Source organism: Oncorhynchus clarkii, chromosome 16 (genome assembly GCF_045791955.1).
Source record: "Oncorhynchus clarkii lewisi isolate Uvic-CL-2024 chromosome 16, UVic_Ocla_1.0, whole genome shotgun sequence".
Taxonomy (NCBI): domain Eukaryota; kingdom Metazoa; phylum Chordata; class Actinopteri; order Salmoniformes; family Salmonidae; genus Oncorhynchus; species Oncorhynchus clarkii.
The window spans coordinates 4824365-4838572 of NC_092162.1; the positions used below are offsets into that span (position 1 = coordinate 4824365).

General features: G+C 47.4%; 1 protein-coding gene across 7 annotated transcripts in view; it reads left to right on the top strand.

Moving 5' to 3' along the window:
* LOC139367882 (CSC1-like protein 2) overlaps nucleotides 1–14208 on the top strand; it is a 96410-nt gene that overhangs the window by 35471 nt on the left and 46731 nt on the right. For 3 of the 7 annotated variants that reach the window (XM_071106234.1, XM_071106237.1, XM_071106239.1), the window contains 10 exons: nucleotides 110–147; nucleotides 622–764; nucleotides 1122–1136; nucleotides 3092–3143; nucleotides 8321–8429; nucleotides 8710–8780; nucleotides 10584–10664; nucleotides 12824–12947; nucleotides 13648–13781; nucleotides 13994–14131. In XM_071106234.1, coding sequence (XP_070962335.1) covers nucleotides 110–147; nucleotides 622–764; nucleotides 1122–1136; nucleotides 3092–3143; nucleotides 8321–8429; nucleotides 8710–8780; nucleotides 10584–10664; nucleotides 12824–12947; nucleotides 13648–13781; nucleotides 13994–14131 — 905 coding nt within the window. Of the gene's footprint in view, nucleotides 1–109; nucleotides 148–621; nucleotides 765–1121; nucleotides 1137–3091; nucleotides 3144–8320; nucleotides 8430–8558; nucleotides 8590–8709; nucleotides 8781–10583; nucleotides 10665–12823; nucleotides 12948–13647; nucleotides 13782–13993; nucleotides 14132–14208 lie in introns of those variants that run through there. The other 4 variants (XM_071106235.1, XM_071106238.1, XM_071106236.1 and 1 more) reach the window with 2 other exon arrangements.

Here is a 14208-nt window from a genome sequence, read left to right on the forward strand (position 1 = left end):
CTTTTATGAGTCCGCTACTGTGACACAACGTTGCTCGAAGAATTTCCCCCATTTGGATAATAACCTGTAATCTACGGCAGCTCTAACCTAGAGTCTCATCTCTCTTCAGGGCTTCTGCTCCTGGTTAACAGCCATCTTCCGCATAAAGTGAGTCTCCAATAAAGTTTTGGGTGCGGGCATGGGACAGCAAGGAAGGGAGAATGTGGTTGAGTTGGAATTTAGGTGTGTGTGTGTGTGTGTGTGTGTGTGTGTGTTAACAAACAAACTGTCAATTTGACTGTGTTCAGAGGTCTGCTCTGCCTCAAAGGGACTTTCCTGGTTAAATAAAAGTTAAATCTCTCTCTTTCTCTCTCTGTCTCTGTCTGTCTCTCTTCTCTTCTCTCCTCTCTGTCTGTCTCTCTCCTCTCTGTCTGTCTCTCTCCTTTCTGTCTGTCTCTCTCCTTTCTGTCTGTCTCTCTCCTTTCTGTCTGTCTCTCTCCTTTCTCTCTTTCTCTGTCTCTCTCCTCTCTGTCTGTCTGTTTCTCACCTCTCTGTCTCCCTCGTCTCTGTCTGTCTGTTTCTCTCCTCTCTGTCTCCCTCCTCTCCTCTCTCTCCTCTCTGTCTGTTTCTCTCTGTCTCCAGGGATGAGGAGATCAGGGAAAAGTGTGGGGAGGATGCAGTACACTACCTCTCCTTCCAGAGGCACATCATTGGTCTGCTGGTGGTGGTGGGCGTGCTCTCAGTGGCCATTGTCCTGCCCGTCAACTTCTCAGGAAATCTATTGGGTGAGTGGGGTTTAGCGGATGGGACTTCAGGAATACTTGAGACTAACACTGGACTGGTGGTGTCCCCTATCCCCTATGTAGTGCACTACTTTAGATCAGGGCTCTATTTCCCTATGTCCTTGTGGGTGTCCCTGTGGGTCCTGGTCTAAAGTAGTGCACTTCAGAGGGAACAGGGTGTCATTTGAGACGTATCTCTAGTAGTCATCAGAAATCCCTCACTTCAGAAGTCCTTTAGTCTGGATAGTGGGGTTTTAGGACTTTGAGGTTATTATTATAGATTGAATTGTATTTAACTCTGATGACTCAAGGGTTATATCATGTGATTTTTCCATCTTGTCGTCACGTGAAACATCAAAGTGGAGGCAAATACAAGTAAGTGAGAAAGTAGCCTTGTCTGAGTCCATAGGGCAGGAGCATATCTCCAGCTCCTCTAGGGCGAGGCGGCTGTGAGGCGGCTGCTCCTCTAGGGCGAGGCGGCTGTGAGGCGGCTGCTCCTCTAGGGCGAGAGGCGGCTGCTCCTCTAGGGCGAGAGGCGGCTGCTCCTCTAGGGCGAGGCGGCTGCTCCTCTAGGGAGAGGCGGCTGCTCCTCTAGGGCGAGGCGGCTGCTCCTCTAGGGCGAGGTGGCTGTGAGGCGGCTGCTCCTCTAGGGCGAGGTGGCTGCTCCTCTAGGGCGAGGTGGCTGTGAGGCGGCTGCTCCTCTAGGGCGAGGCGGCTGCTCCTCTAGGGCGAGGCGGCTGCTCCTCTAGGGAGAGGCGGCTGCTCCTCTAGGGAGAGGCGGCTGCTCCTCTAGGGCGAGGCGGCTGCTCCTCTAGGGCGAGGCGGCTGCTCCTCTAGGGCGAGGCGGCTGCTCCTCTAGGGCGAGGCGGCTGCTCCTCTAGGGCGAGGCGGCTGCTCCTCTAGGGCGAGGCGGCTGCTCCTCTAGGGCGAGGCGGCTGCTCCTCTAGGGAGAGGCGGCTGCTCCTCTAGGGCGAGGCGGCTGCTCCTCTAGGGAGAGGCGGCTGCTCCTCTAGGGCGAGGCGGCTGCTCCTCTAGGGAGAGGCGGCTGCTCCTCTAGGGCGAGGCGGCTGTGAGGCGGCTGCTCCTCTAGGGAGAGGCGGCTGCTCCTCTAGGGCGAGGCGGCTGCTCCTCTAGGGCGAGGCGGCTGCTCCTCTAGGGAGAGGCGGCTGCTCCTCTAGGGAGAGGCGGCTGCTCCTCTAGGGAGAGGCGGCTGCTCCTCTAGGGAGAGGCGGCTGCTCCTCTAGGGCGAGGCGGCTGCTCCTCTAGGGCGAGGCGGCTGCTCCTCTAGGGCGAGGCGGCTGCTCCTCTAGGGAGAGGCGGCTGCTCCTCTAGGGAGAGGCGGCTGCTCCTCTAGGGAGAGGCGGCTGCTCCTCTAGGGCGAGGGCGAGGCGGCTGCTCCTCTAGGGCGAGGCGGCTGCTCCTCTAGGGCGAGGCGGCTGCTCCTCTAGGGCGAGGCGGCTGCTCCTCTAGGGCGAGGCGGCTGCTCCTCTAGGGCGAGGCGGCTGCTCCTCTAGGGCGAGGCGGCTGCTCCTCTAGGGAGAGGCGGCTGCTCCTCTAGGGCGAGGCGGCTGCTCCTCTAGGGAGAGGCGGCTGCTCCTCTAGGGAGAGGCGGCTGCTCCTCTAGGGAGAGGCGGCTGCTCCTCTAGGGCGAGGCGGCTGTGAGGCGGCTGCTCCTCTAGGGAGAGGCGGCTGCTCCTCTAGGGAGAGGCGGCTGCTCCTCTAGGGAGAGGCGGCTGCTCCTCTAGGGCGAGGCGGCTGCTCCTCTAGGGAGAGGCGGCTGCTCCTCTAGGGAGAGGCGGCTTGATGTACAAGGGCAGACTATTTGTCATTAGATGTAATTACTATCAATGTCCTCTGTGTAGAAATAGCTGTGGTCATGCTGGCCAGATTGGCCATTTTAAAATATATATTCTGTGTATCACATGAGTCAAATTCTTCTCATCAGCGCCTTGTGGATTCATTTCCTCACTTTGATATAATAGGAAACCTCCTGCTCCTCTAAAAACACATGAGCCTCCAACCCACCCATAGATATAGAATAACTAGAATGGACAAAAACACATGAGCCTCCAACCCACCCATAGAAATAGAATGAACTATAACGTACATTCCCATTCTAGAACCCAATCATAGAATGAACTATAACGTACATTCCCATTCTAGAACCCAATCATAGAATGAACTATAACGTACATTCCCATTCTAGAACCCAATCGTAGAAATAGAAGGACTAGCTGTTTCAACAGACCATAATGTCCTATTATTCTACTGTGTACTAGGCTAACCATGAAGTAAAATATGATCTCTTCTTTTTTTTTTCCCCCACACAGAAAACAATGCCTACAGTTTTGGGCGTACCACTATAGCCAATCTGGATGCCAAGTGAGTGCTCCTCCATGACTGTTTCCTTATTGTAGGGTGATGGTGGGGATACATGAACTTCCTTGTGTTCTAATTAAGCAATAAGGCACCTCAGGGGTACCGCCTGGACACAGCCCTTAGCCGTGGTATATCGGCCATATATCACAAACCTCAGAGGTGCCTTATTGCTTTTAGAAACTGGTTACCAACGTTATCCGAACAGTAAACGTTGTGTTGTTGTTGTTGTCATACCCGTGCTATACGGTATGATATACCACGGCTTTCAGCCAATCAATAACATTTTACCTTGACCAATATGAATCTTCATGTTCTGAATCGTTGAGTGGCGTCTTTCTCTTAAAATGTATGCCAGCAGCATACCACCCTGCATACCACCCTGCATACCACTCTACATACCACCGTGAATACCACCCTGCATACCACCCTACATACCACCCTGCATGCCACTCTACATACCACCCTGCATGCCACTCTACATACCACCCTGCATGCCACCCTGCATACCACCCTGCATACCACCCTGCATACCACTCTACATACCACCGTGAATACCACCCTGCATACCACCCTACATACCACCCTGCATGCCACTCTACATACCACCCTGCATGCCACCCTGCATGCCACTCTACATACCACCCTGTATGCCACCCTGCATGCCACTCTACATACCACCCTGCATACCACCCTGCATACCACCCAGATAAACTTTTGCTATTGACCAAATACTTATTTTCCACCATAATTTGCAAATAAATTAATTAAAAATTCTACAATGTGATTTTCTGGAATTTTTTTTCTCATTTTGTCTGTTATAGTTGAAGTGTACCTATGATGACAATTACAGGCCTCTCTCATCTTTTTAAGTGGGAGAACTTGCACAATTGGTGGCTGACTAAATACTTTTTTGCCCCACTGTATATATATATATATATATATATATATATATATATATATATGATTATATATTTTGGTCAAAATATGTGTTTTTGATTGGACATATGGCTCCAATTTTAGTAGGAATGGTTGGTGTCTGTCTGTCCCCTCTCTCAGTAACATACTGCTGTGACTAACTGGGTTTCTCTCTCCTCTCTCAGTAACATACTGCTGTGACTAACTGGGTTTCTCTCTCCTCTCTCAGTAACATACTGCTGTGACTAACTGGGTTTCTCTCTCCTCTCAGTAACATACTGCTGTGACTAACTGGGTTTCTCTGTCTCTCCTCTCAGTAACATACTGCTGTGACTAACTGGGTTTCTCTGTCTGTCCCCTCTCTCAGTAACATACTGCTGTGACTAACTGGGTTTCTGTCCCCTCTCTCAGTAACATACTGCTGTGACTAACTGGGTTTCTCTCTCCTCTCAGTAACATACTGCTGTGACTAACTGGGTTTCTCTCTCCTCTCAGTAACATACTGCTGTGACTAACTGAGTTTATCTCCTCTCTCAGTAACATACTGCTGTGACTAACTGGGTTTCTCTCTCCTCTCAGTAATATACTGCTGTGACTAACTGGGTTTCTCTCTCCTCTCAGTAACATACTGCTGTGACTAACTGGGTTTATCTCCTCTCTCAGTAACATACTGCTGTGACTAACTGGGTTTCTCTCTCCTCTCAGTAATATACTGATGTGACTAACTGGGTTTCTGTCCCCTCTCTCAGTAACATACTGCTGTGACTAACTGGGTTTCTCTCCTCTCTCAGTAACATACTGCTGTGACTAACTGGGTTTCTCTCCCCTCTCTCAGTAACATACTGCTGTGACTAACTGGGTTTCTCTCCCCTCTCTCAGTAACATACTGCTGTGACTAACTGGGTTTCTCTCCCCTCTCTCAGTAACATACTGCTGTGACTAACTGGGTTTCTCTCCCCTCTCAGTAACATACTGCTGTGACTAACTGGGTTTCTCTCTCCTCTCAGTAACATACTGATGTGACTAACTGGGTTTCTCTGTCTCTCCCCTCTCTCAGTAACATACTGCTGTGACTAACTGGGTTTCTCTCCCCTCTCTCAGTAACATACTGCTGTGACTAACTGGGTTTCTCTCCCCTCTCAGTAACATACTGCTGTGACTAACTGGGGTTCTCTCCTCTCTCTCAGTAATATACTGATGTGACTAACTGGGTTTCTCTCCTCTCTCAGTAACATACTGCTGTGACTAACTGGGTTTCTCTCCTCTCTCAGTAACATACTGCTGTGACTAACTGGGTTTCTCTCCCCTCTCTCAGTAACATACTGCTGTGACTAACTGGGTTTCTCTCCCCTCTCTCAGTAACATACTGCTGTGACTAACTGGGTTTCTCTCTCCTCTCAGTAACATACTGCTGTGACTAACTGGGTTTCTCTGTCTGTCCCCTCTCTCAGTAACATACTGCTGTGACTAACTGGGTTTCTCTCTCCTCTCAGTAACATACTGCTGTGACTAACTGGGTTTCTCTCTCCTCTCAGTAACATACTGCTGTGACTAACTGGGTTTCTCTGTCTCTCCTCTCAGTAACATACTGCTGTGACTAACTGGGTTTCTCTGTCTGTCCCCTCTCTCAGTAACATACTGCTGTGACTAACTGGGTTTCTGTCCCCTCTCTCAGTAACATACTGCTGTGACTAACTGGGTTTCTCTCTCCTCTCAGTAACATACTGCTGTGACTAACTGGGTTTATCTCCTCTCTCAGTAACATACTGCTGTGACTAACTGGGTTTCTCTCTCCTCTCAGTAACATACTGCTGTGACTAACTGGGTTTCTCTCTCCTCTCAGTAATATACTGATATGACTAACTGGGTTTCTCTCTCCTCTCAGTAATATACTGCTGTGACTAACTGGGTTTCTCTCTCCTCTCAGTAACATACTGCTGTGACTAACTGGGTTTATCTCCTCTCTCAGTAACATACTGCTGTGACTAACTGGGTTTCTCTCTCCTCTCAGTAATATACTGATGTGACTAACTGGGTTTCTGTCCCCTCTCTCAGTAACATACTGCTGTGACTAACTGGGTTTCTCTCTCCTCTCAGTAATATACTGATGTGACTAACTGGGTTTCTCTCTCCTCTCAGTAATATACTGCTGTGACTAACTGGGTTTCTCTCTCCTCTCAGTAACATACTGCTGTGACTAACTGGGTTTCTCTCCCCTCTCTCAGTAACATACTGCTGTGACTAACTGGGTTTCTCTCCTCTCTCAGTAACATACTGCTGTGACTAACTGGGTTTCTCTCCCCTCTCTCAGTAACATACTGCTGTGACTAACTGGGTTTCTCTCCCCTCTCTCAGTAACATACTGCTGTGACTAACTGGGTTTCTCTCCCCTCTCTCAGTAACATACTGCTGTGACTAACTGGGTTTCTCTCCCCTCTCAGTAACATACTGCTGTGACTAACTGGGTTTCTCTGTCTCTCCCCTCTCTCAGTAACATACTGCTGTGACTAACTGGGTTTCTCTCTCCTCTCAGTAACATACTGCTGTGACTAACTGGGTTTCTCTCTCCTCTCAGTAACATACTGATGTGACTAACTGGGTTTCTCTGTCTCTCCCCTCTCTCAGTAACATACTGCTGTGACTAACTGGGTTTCTCTCCCCTCTCTCGGTAACATACTGCTGTGACTAACTGGGTTTCTCTCCCCTCTCAGTAACATACTGCTGTGACTAACTGGGTTTCTCTCCTCTCTCTCAGTAATATACTGATGTGACTAACTGGGTTTCTCTCCTCTCTCAGTAACATACTGCTGTGACTAACTGGGTTTCTCTCCTCTCTCAGTAACATACTGCTGTGACTAACTGGGTTTCTCTCCCCTCTCTCAGTAACATACTGCTGTGACTAACTGGGTTTCTCTCCCCTCTCTCAGTAACATACTGCTGTGACTAACTGGGTTTCTCTCTCCTCTCAGTAACATACTGCTGTGACTAACTGGGTTTCTCTGTCTGTCCCCTCTCTCAGTAACATACTGCTGTGACTAACTGGGTTTCTCTCTCCTCTCAGTAACATACTGCTGTGACTAACTGGGTTTCTCTCTCCTCTCAGTAACATACTGCTGTGACTAACTGGGTTTCTCTGTCTCTCCTCTCAGTAACATACTGCTGTGACTAACTGGGTTTCTCTGTCTCTCCTCTCAGTAACATACTGCTGTGACTAACTGGGTTTCTCTGTCTCTCCTCTCAGTAACATACTGCTGTGACTAACTGGGTTTCTCTCCTCTCAGTAACATACTGCTGTGACTAACTGGGTTTCTCTCCTCTCAGTAACATACTGCTGTGACTAACTGGGTTTCTCTCTCCTCTCAGTAACATACTGCTGTGACTAACTGGGTTTCTCTCCTCTCAGTAACATACTGCTGTGACTAACTGGGTTTATCTCTCCTCTCAGTAACATACTGCTGTGACTAACTGGGTTTCTCTGTCTCTCCTCTCAGTAACATACTGCTGTGACTAACTGGGTTTATCTCCTCTCTCAGTAACATACTGCTGTGGCTAACTGGGTTTCTCTCTCCTCTCAGTAACATACTGCTGTGACTAACTGGGTTTCTCTCTCCTCTCAGTAACATACTGCTGTGACTAACTGGGTTTCTCTCTCCTCTCAGTAACATACTGCTGTGACTAACTGGGTTTCTCTCTCCTCTCAGTAACATACTGCTGTGACTAACTGGGTTTCTCTCTCCTCTCAGTAACATACTGCTGTGACTAACTGGGTTTCTCTCTCCTCTCAGTAACATACTGCTGTGACTAACTGGGTTTCTCTCCTCTCTCAGTAACATACTGCTGTGACTAACTGGGTTTCTCTGTCTCTCCTCTCAGTAACATACTGCTGTGACTAACTGGGTTTCTCTCTCCTCTCTCAGTAACATACTGCTGTGACTAACTGGGTTTCTCTCTCCTCTCAGTAACATACTGCTGTGACTAACTGGGTTTCTCTCTCCTCTCAGTAACATACTGCTGTGACTAACTGGGTTTCTCTCTCCTCTCAGTAACATACTGCTGTGACTAACTGGGTTTCTCTGTCTCTCCTCTCAGTAACATACTGCTGTGACTAACTGGGTTTCTCTGTCTCTCCTCTCAGTAACATACTGCTGTGACTAACTGGGTTTCTCTCTCTCTCCTCCCAGTAACATACTGCTGTGACTAACTGGGTTTCTTTGTCCTCTCAGTAACATACTGCTGTGACTAACTGGGTTTCTCTCTCCTCTCAGTAACATGTTGCTGTGGCTCCACACCACCTTTGCGTTCCTCTACCTGTTGCTGACCGTGTACAGCATGAGACGACACACCTCCAAGATGCACTACAGAGAGGACGATCTGGTGGGTGGTATACAGACACACACACACACACACACACACACACACACACACACACCTCCAAGATGCACTACAGAGAGGACGATCTGGTGGGTGGTATGAGCACACACACACACACTCACACACACACACCTCCAAGATGCACTACAGAGAGGACGATCTGGTGGGTGATATGAGCACACACACACACACACACGTTCCTAAATATCCCTCCACTACCTGGATGCAGGCTGTACCAAGTCAATGTGAAAACCGTATCTTCATTTCTGGCTCTTCTTTTCAGGTGAAACGCACTTTATTTGTCAACGGGATCTCCAAGTATGCAGAGGAGAAGCACATCAAGCAACACTTTGAGTAAGTCCTGTCTGGTCATATAAAAAATAAATAAATAACAACCAGACAAGTCAGTTAAGAATAAATTCTTATTTACAATGACGGCCTAGGAACAGTGGGGTTAACTGCCTTGTCCAGGGGCAGAACGACAGATTTTTACCTCGTCAGCTCGGGGATTCGATCTTGAAACCTTTCGGTTACTAGTCCAACACTCTAACCACTAGGCTACCCTGCCGTCCCAATGATTTCCTGATTTCACTTGGCAAGCCTCAATGGTTTGGTGGGGGGCTGGGGGGGACAGATATACTGGGAGGGGCGAGGGGCTGACACTCAGTTGTTCAGTATTCTGCAGAGAGAGAGAGAGAGACCAACATGTCAGTTGTTCAGTAGTTTGCAGAGAGAGAGAGAGAGAGAGAGAGAGACCAATATCTCCTTCACATAGAGTTGATCAGGCTGTGGAATGTTGTCCCACTCTTCAATGGCTGTGTGAAGTTGCTGGATATTGGCGGTAACTGGGACACGCTGTCGTACACGTCGGTCCAGAGCATCCCAAACATGCTCAATGGGTGACATGTCTGGTGAGTATGGAGGCCATGGAAGAACTGGGACATTTTCAGCTTCCAGGAATTGTGTCCAGGTCTTTGCGACATGGGGCTGGGCATTATCATGCTGAAACATGAGGTAAAGGCGGTGGATGAATGGCGCCACAACGGGCCTCAGGATCTCATCACAGTATCTCTGTGTATTCAAATTGCCATCGATAAAATGCAGTTGTGTTTGTTGTCCTTAGTTTATGCCTGCTTATACCATAACCCCACCGCCACTATGGGGCACTAAGTTCACAACGTTGACAATAGCAAACCGCTCGCCCACACCACGCCGTCTCCGGTTGTGAGGCCCGGTTGGACGTACTACCAAATTCTCTAAAACGACTTTAGAGAGGCGGCTTATGGTAGAGAAATTATCACTCAATTTCCTGGCAACTGATCTGGTGGACTTTTCTGCAGTCGGCATATAAATTGTGTGCTCCCTCAACTTGAGGCATCTGTGGCATTGTGTTGTGTGTCAAAACTGCACATTTTAGTGGCCTTTTATTGTCCCCAGCACAAGGTGCACCTGTGTAATGATCATGCTGTTTAATCAGCTTCTTGATATGCCACACCTGTCAGGTGGATGGATTATCTTGGCAAAGGAGAAATGCTCACTAACAGGGATAAAAAAAAAACACATTTGTGCACAACATTTGAGAGAAATAAGCTTTTTTGTGCGTATGGAAAATTTCAGGCATCTTTTATTTCAGCTCATGAGCCATGGGACCAACACTTTACATGTTGCGTTTATATTTTTGTTCAACGTGATTAGATTACAGTCCTGTAATAGTGAATATGATAAAAGGTCATTCGATTACTAGAATATCGACCATGCATCACTTCCTTGATTTGAAATGCTTTCTATCTGAATCTAATCCCCCCCCGTGGTGTGGTTCTGTATAGGTACTGGCAGTGGTCACTGTCACCAACCATAGAAACAGAATTACTAGAACAGGCATTGCTGTTCAAGTCAACATTCCGTGATGGGTGGACTGGTGACCGTAATGAGTGGTGCTTCTACATTATGTTTTAGTCCTATTTCTATGACTGTGACACGTTATACAGACAGACTGCTGAGGGACTTCTAACCTACGATGTAATGTCCGCAACCAACAAAGGACTGAAGGGAATACTATAGACTTGTAGAAAACAGATTCCTCCATGTCAATACCTTTTTAATTCTTACCTTTCCAATCTCTTTCCCTCTCCACCTTCCCCTTTCTCTCAATTACAGACAGGCTTATGAAAACTGTTGTGTGCTAGAGGCTCGTATTTGTTACGATGTGGCCAAGCTGATGTCCCTCAACTCAGAAAGGTAAGTGGTGGTCTCTCCGCTCGACTGTCGCCGTCTGTAGCAATACCATAGAGAGAGTTCGAGGATTTAGATCTAACACGTTTCAGCATGGGCGTTTTCCATTGAGGGGCTTCCACCATTTTAAAGTACACTGAACAAAAATAAACCCAACATGGAAACATTTTGAACGATTTTACTGAGTTGCTGCTCATATACGGAAAATCAGTCAATTGAAATAAATTAATTAGGCCCTAATCAATGGATTTCACATGACTGGGAACACAGATATGCCTCTGTTGGTCACAGATACCTTAAAACAAAAAGTAAGGGCGTGGATCAGAAAACCAGTCAGTATCTGGTGTGACCATTTGCCTCATGCAGCGAGACACACATCTCCTTCACATAGAGTTGATCAGGCTGTTGATTGTGGCCTGTGGAATGTTGGTCCCACTCCTCTTCAATGGCTGCGAAGCTGCTGGGTATTGGTGGTAACTGGGACACGCCTGTCCAGAGCATCCCAAACATGCTCAATGGGTGTCTGGTGAGTACGCAGGCCATGGAAGAACTGGGACATTTTAAGCTTCCAGGAATTGTGTCCAGGTCTTTGCGACATGGAGCTGGGCATTATCGTGCTGAAACATGAGGTAAAGGCGGTGGATGAATGGCGCCACAACGGGCCTCAGGATCTCGTCACGGTATCTCTGTGTATTCAAATTGCCATCGATAAAATGCAATTGTGTTTGTTGTCCTTGGCTTATACCTGCCAATACCATAACCCCGCCGTCACCATGGGGCACTCTGTTCACAACGTTGACATCGGCAAACTGCTCGCCCACACGACGCACACACGACGCCATACCCGCCATCTGCCCGGTACCGGTGGAGCCGAGATACATCCGTGACACACAAGATGAGAAACGTTACAGCACCAAACTGCAGTCAGGTCAATTTTTTTTTTTTTTTTACCTTTCTTTAACTAGGCAAGTCAATTAAGAACAAATTCTTATTTACAATGACGGCCTAGGAACAGTGGGGTTAACTGCCTTGTTCAGGGGGCAGAACGACAGATTTGTACCTTGTCAGCTCGGGAATTCGATCTAGCAACCTTTCGGTTACTGGCACAACGCTCTGACCACTAGCTTACCTGTTGCTACCTGTCGCTTCGTCGTTCCCTATTGAGGGCAACGCAGATGAGCTTCCTGAGACGGTTTCTGACAGTTTGTGCAGAAAATCATCGGTTTTGCAAAACCCACAGTTTCATCAAGTTTATTTTTTGTTATGAAACATCTCTGAGAGATTTTATTTCAGCTCATAAAACTAACACTTTTTACATGTTGTGTTTATATATATATATATATTTTCAGTGTTGACTGGGTGTGACCAGAGCATTGTCTTCCTCTAATTGGTTTAAATGGCTATAAGATATATATCACCGCCATCAAATCTAATGTCACGCCGAATACAACAGACCTTACCGTCAAATTAAACTTACAAACCCTTAACCAACAGTGCAGTTAAAAAAAAATTGTTACGAAAATATTAACAAAATAAATTAATGTGAAAAATGTAATAAAATAAAATGTTACGCAATAACAATAACAAGGCTATATACAGGGGGACAATAATTTGGGCCTGGTATAAAGGTCCTGGATGGCAGGAAGCTTGGCCGTACGCACTACCCTCTGTAGTGCCTTACGGTCTGATGCCGAGCAGTTGCCGTACCAGGCGGTGATGCAACCCGTCAGAATGCTCTCGATGGTGCAGCTATAGAACCTTTTGAGGATCTGGGGACCCATGACAAATTATTTTCAGTCTCCTGAGGGGGAAAAGGTGTTGTCGTGCCCTCTTCACGACTGTTGGTGTGTTGGGACCTTGATAGTGGTCCAAACTACATCTAGCGGTCACAGATTTGATTCAGTACTCCCAACACTGCAGGAGGTAAATCACCAATATATCAATATATATTTTACACTTTTTTTTTTTTTTAAACACAAAAGAAGAAGAACGTGAACTACTTTAAAATTGAGGTAGCCTCAATGGTGCTGCCCATGCTGTCACAGACGCCATAATGGCACAAATGCAAAGATAGAGAGAGGTCCTATCTCTACGAGCAACTACTAATTTGTCTAGTAATCCAGTGTATTTGGTCATGTGATATGAGCACGTGTTTCTGTAAACAGGAAGAAGACTGAACGTAGCATGAAGTTCTTTAAAGACCTACAGTCCAAGGAGCACATCCCCACCATGATCAACCCCAAACCCTGTGGACATCTCTGTTGCTGTATCATCAAGGGCTGTGAACAGGTAAGACCAACGTCGAGCTGTATTTCAACCCTCACCTCAAACCCATTTACAGTACCACGTCGTTTACAGTACCACGTCGTTTACAGTACCACGCCGTTTACAGTACCACGCCGTTTACAGTACCCCGTCATTTACAGTACCCCGCCGTTTACAGTACCACGCCGTTTACAGTACCACGTCGTTTACAGTACCACGCCGTTTACAGTACCACGCCGTTTACAGTACCCCGTCGTTTACAGTACCCCGCCGTTTACAGTACCCCGCCGTTTACAGTACCATGCCGTTTTTTTTGTCGTGTCCAAATGCCACAATCAAATTCCCGTTGGATATGTTGCCCTGAGTGACCAGCTATTCTGGTCTTTCATACCGTCTCACTTGTAGTTTTCTCATTCATTAGTCCTTCTTCTTCGTCTTCTTCGTCTTCTAACTAACCATCTCTATTCTACAGGAGGAGGCAGTGAGTTACTACACCAAGCTAGAAGCCCCCTAACTAACCATCTCTATTCTACAGGAGGAGGCAGTGAGTTACTACACCAAGCTAGAAGCCCCCTAACTAACCGTCTCTATTCTACAGGAGGAGGCAGTGAGTTACTACACCAAGCTAGAAGCCCCCTAACTAACCATCTCTATTCTACAGGAGGAGGCAGTGAGTTACTACACCAAGCTAGAAGCCCCCTAACTAACCGTCTCTATTCTACAGGAGGAGGCAGTGAGTTACTACACCAAGCTGGAGTCCAAGCTGAAGGAGGAGTACAGGAAGGAGAAAGAGAAGGTCAACAGTAAACCGCTGGGAATGGCCTTCGTTACCTTCCAGAACGAAGCCATGACCGCCATGTAAGAGCCTGTGTGACCAGAGGAATGAGAGGATGTTTGTGTTTTTTGTTGTTGTAATCTCTCCTTCTACACTTTCAAGTGCCGTTCATCACTCGGCTATTGGAACGAATGTGAGAATGCTGGAAATCAATGTTTGTCTTTTTTTGTTTGTTGGTAGCTTACGTTGGTAATTATAAATCGAGTGATGTCTTCCTATATGCTTCCCTGTTCAGTATCCTGAAGGACTACAATGCCTGTAACTGTCAGGGCTGCCACTGTCAGAGGGAACCCAGGTCTTCTTCCTTCAGCCAGCACCTTCACACATATTCCTGGACGGTCGGCTACGCACCAGACCCACAGAACGTCTACTGGTGAGAACACACACACACACACACACACACACACACACACACACACACATATAGCACAGATTTATGTACTCCTTTCC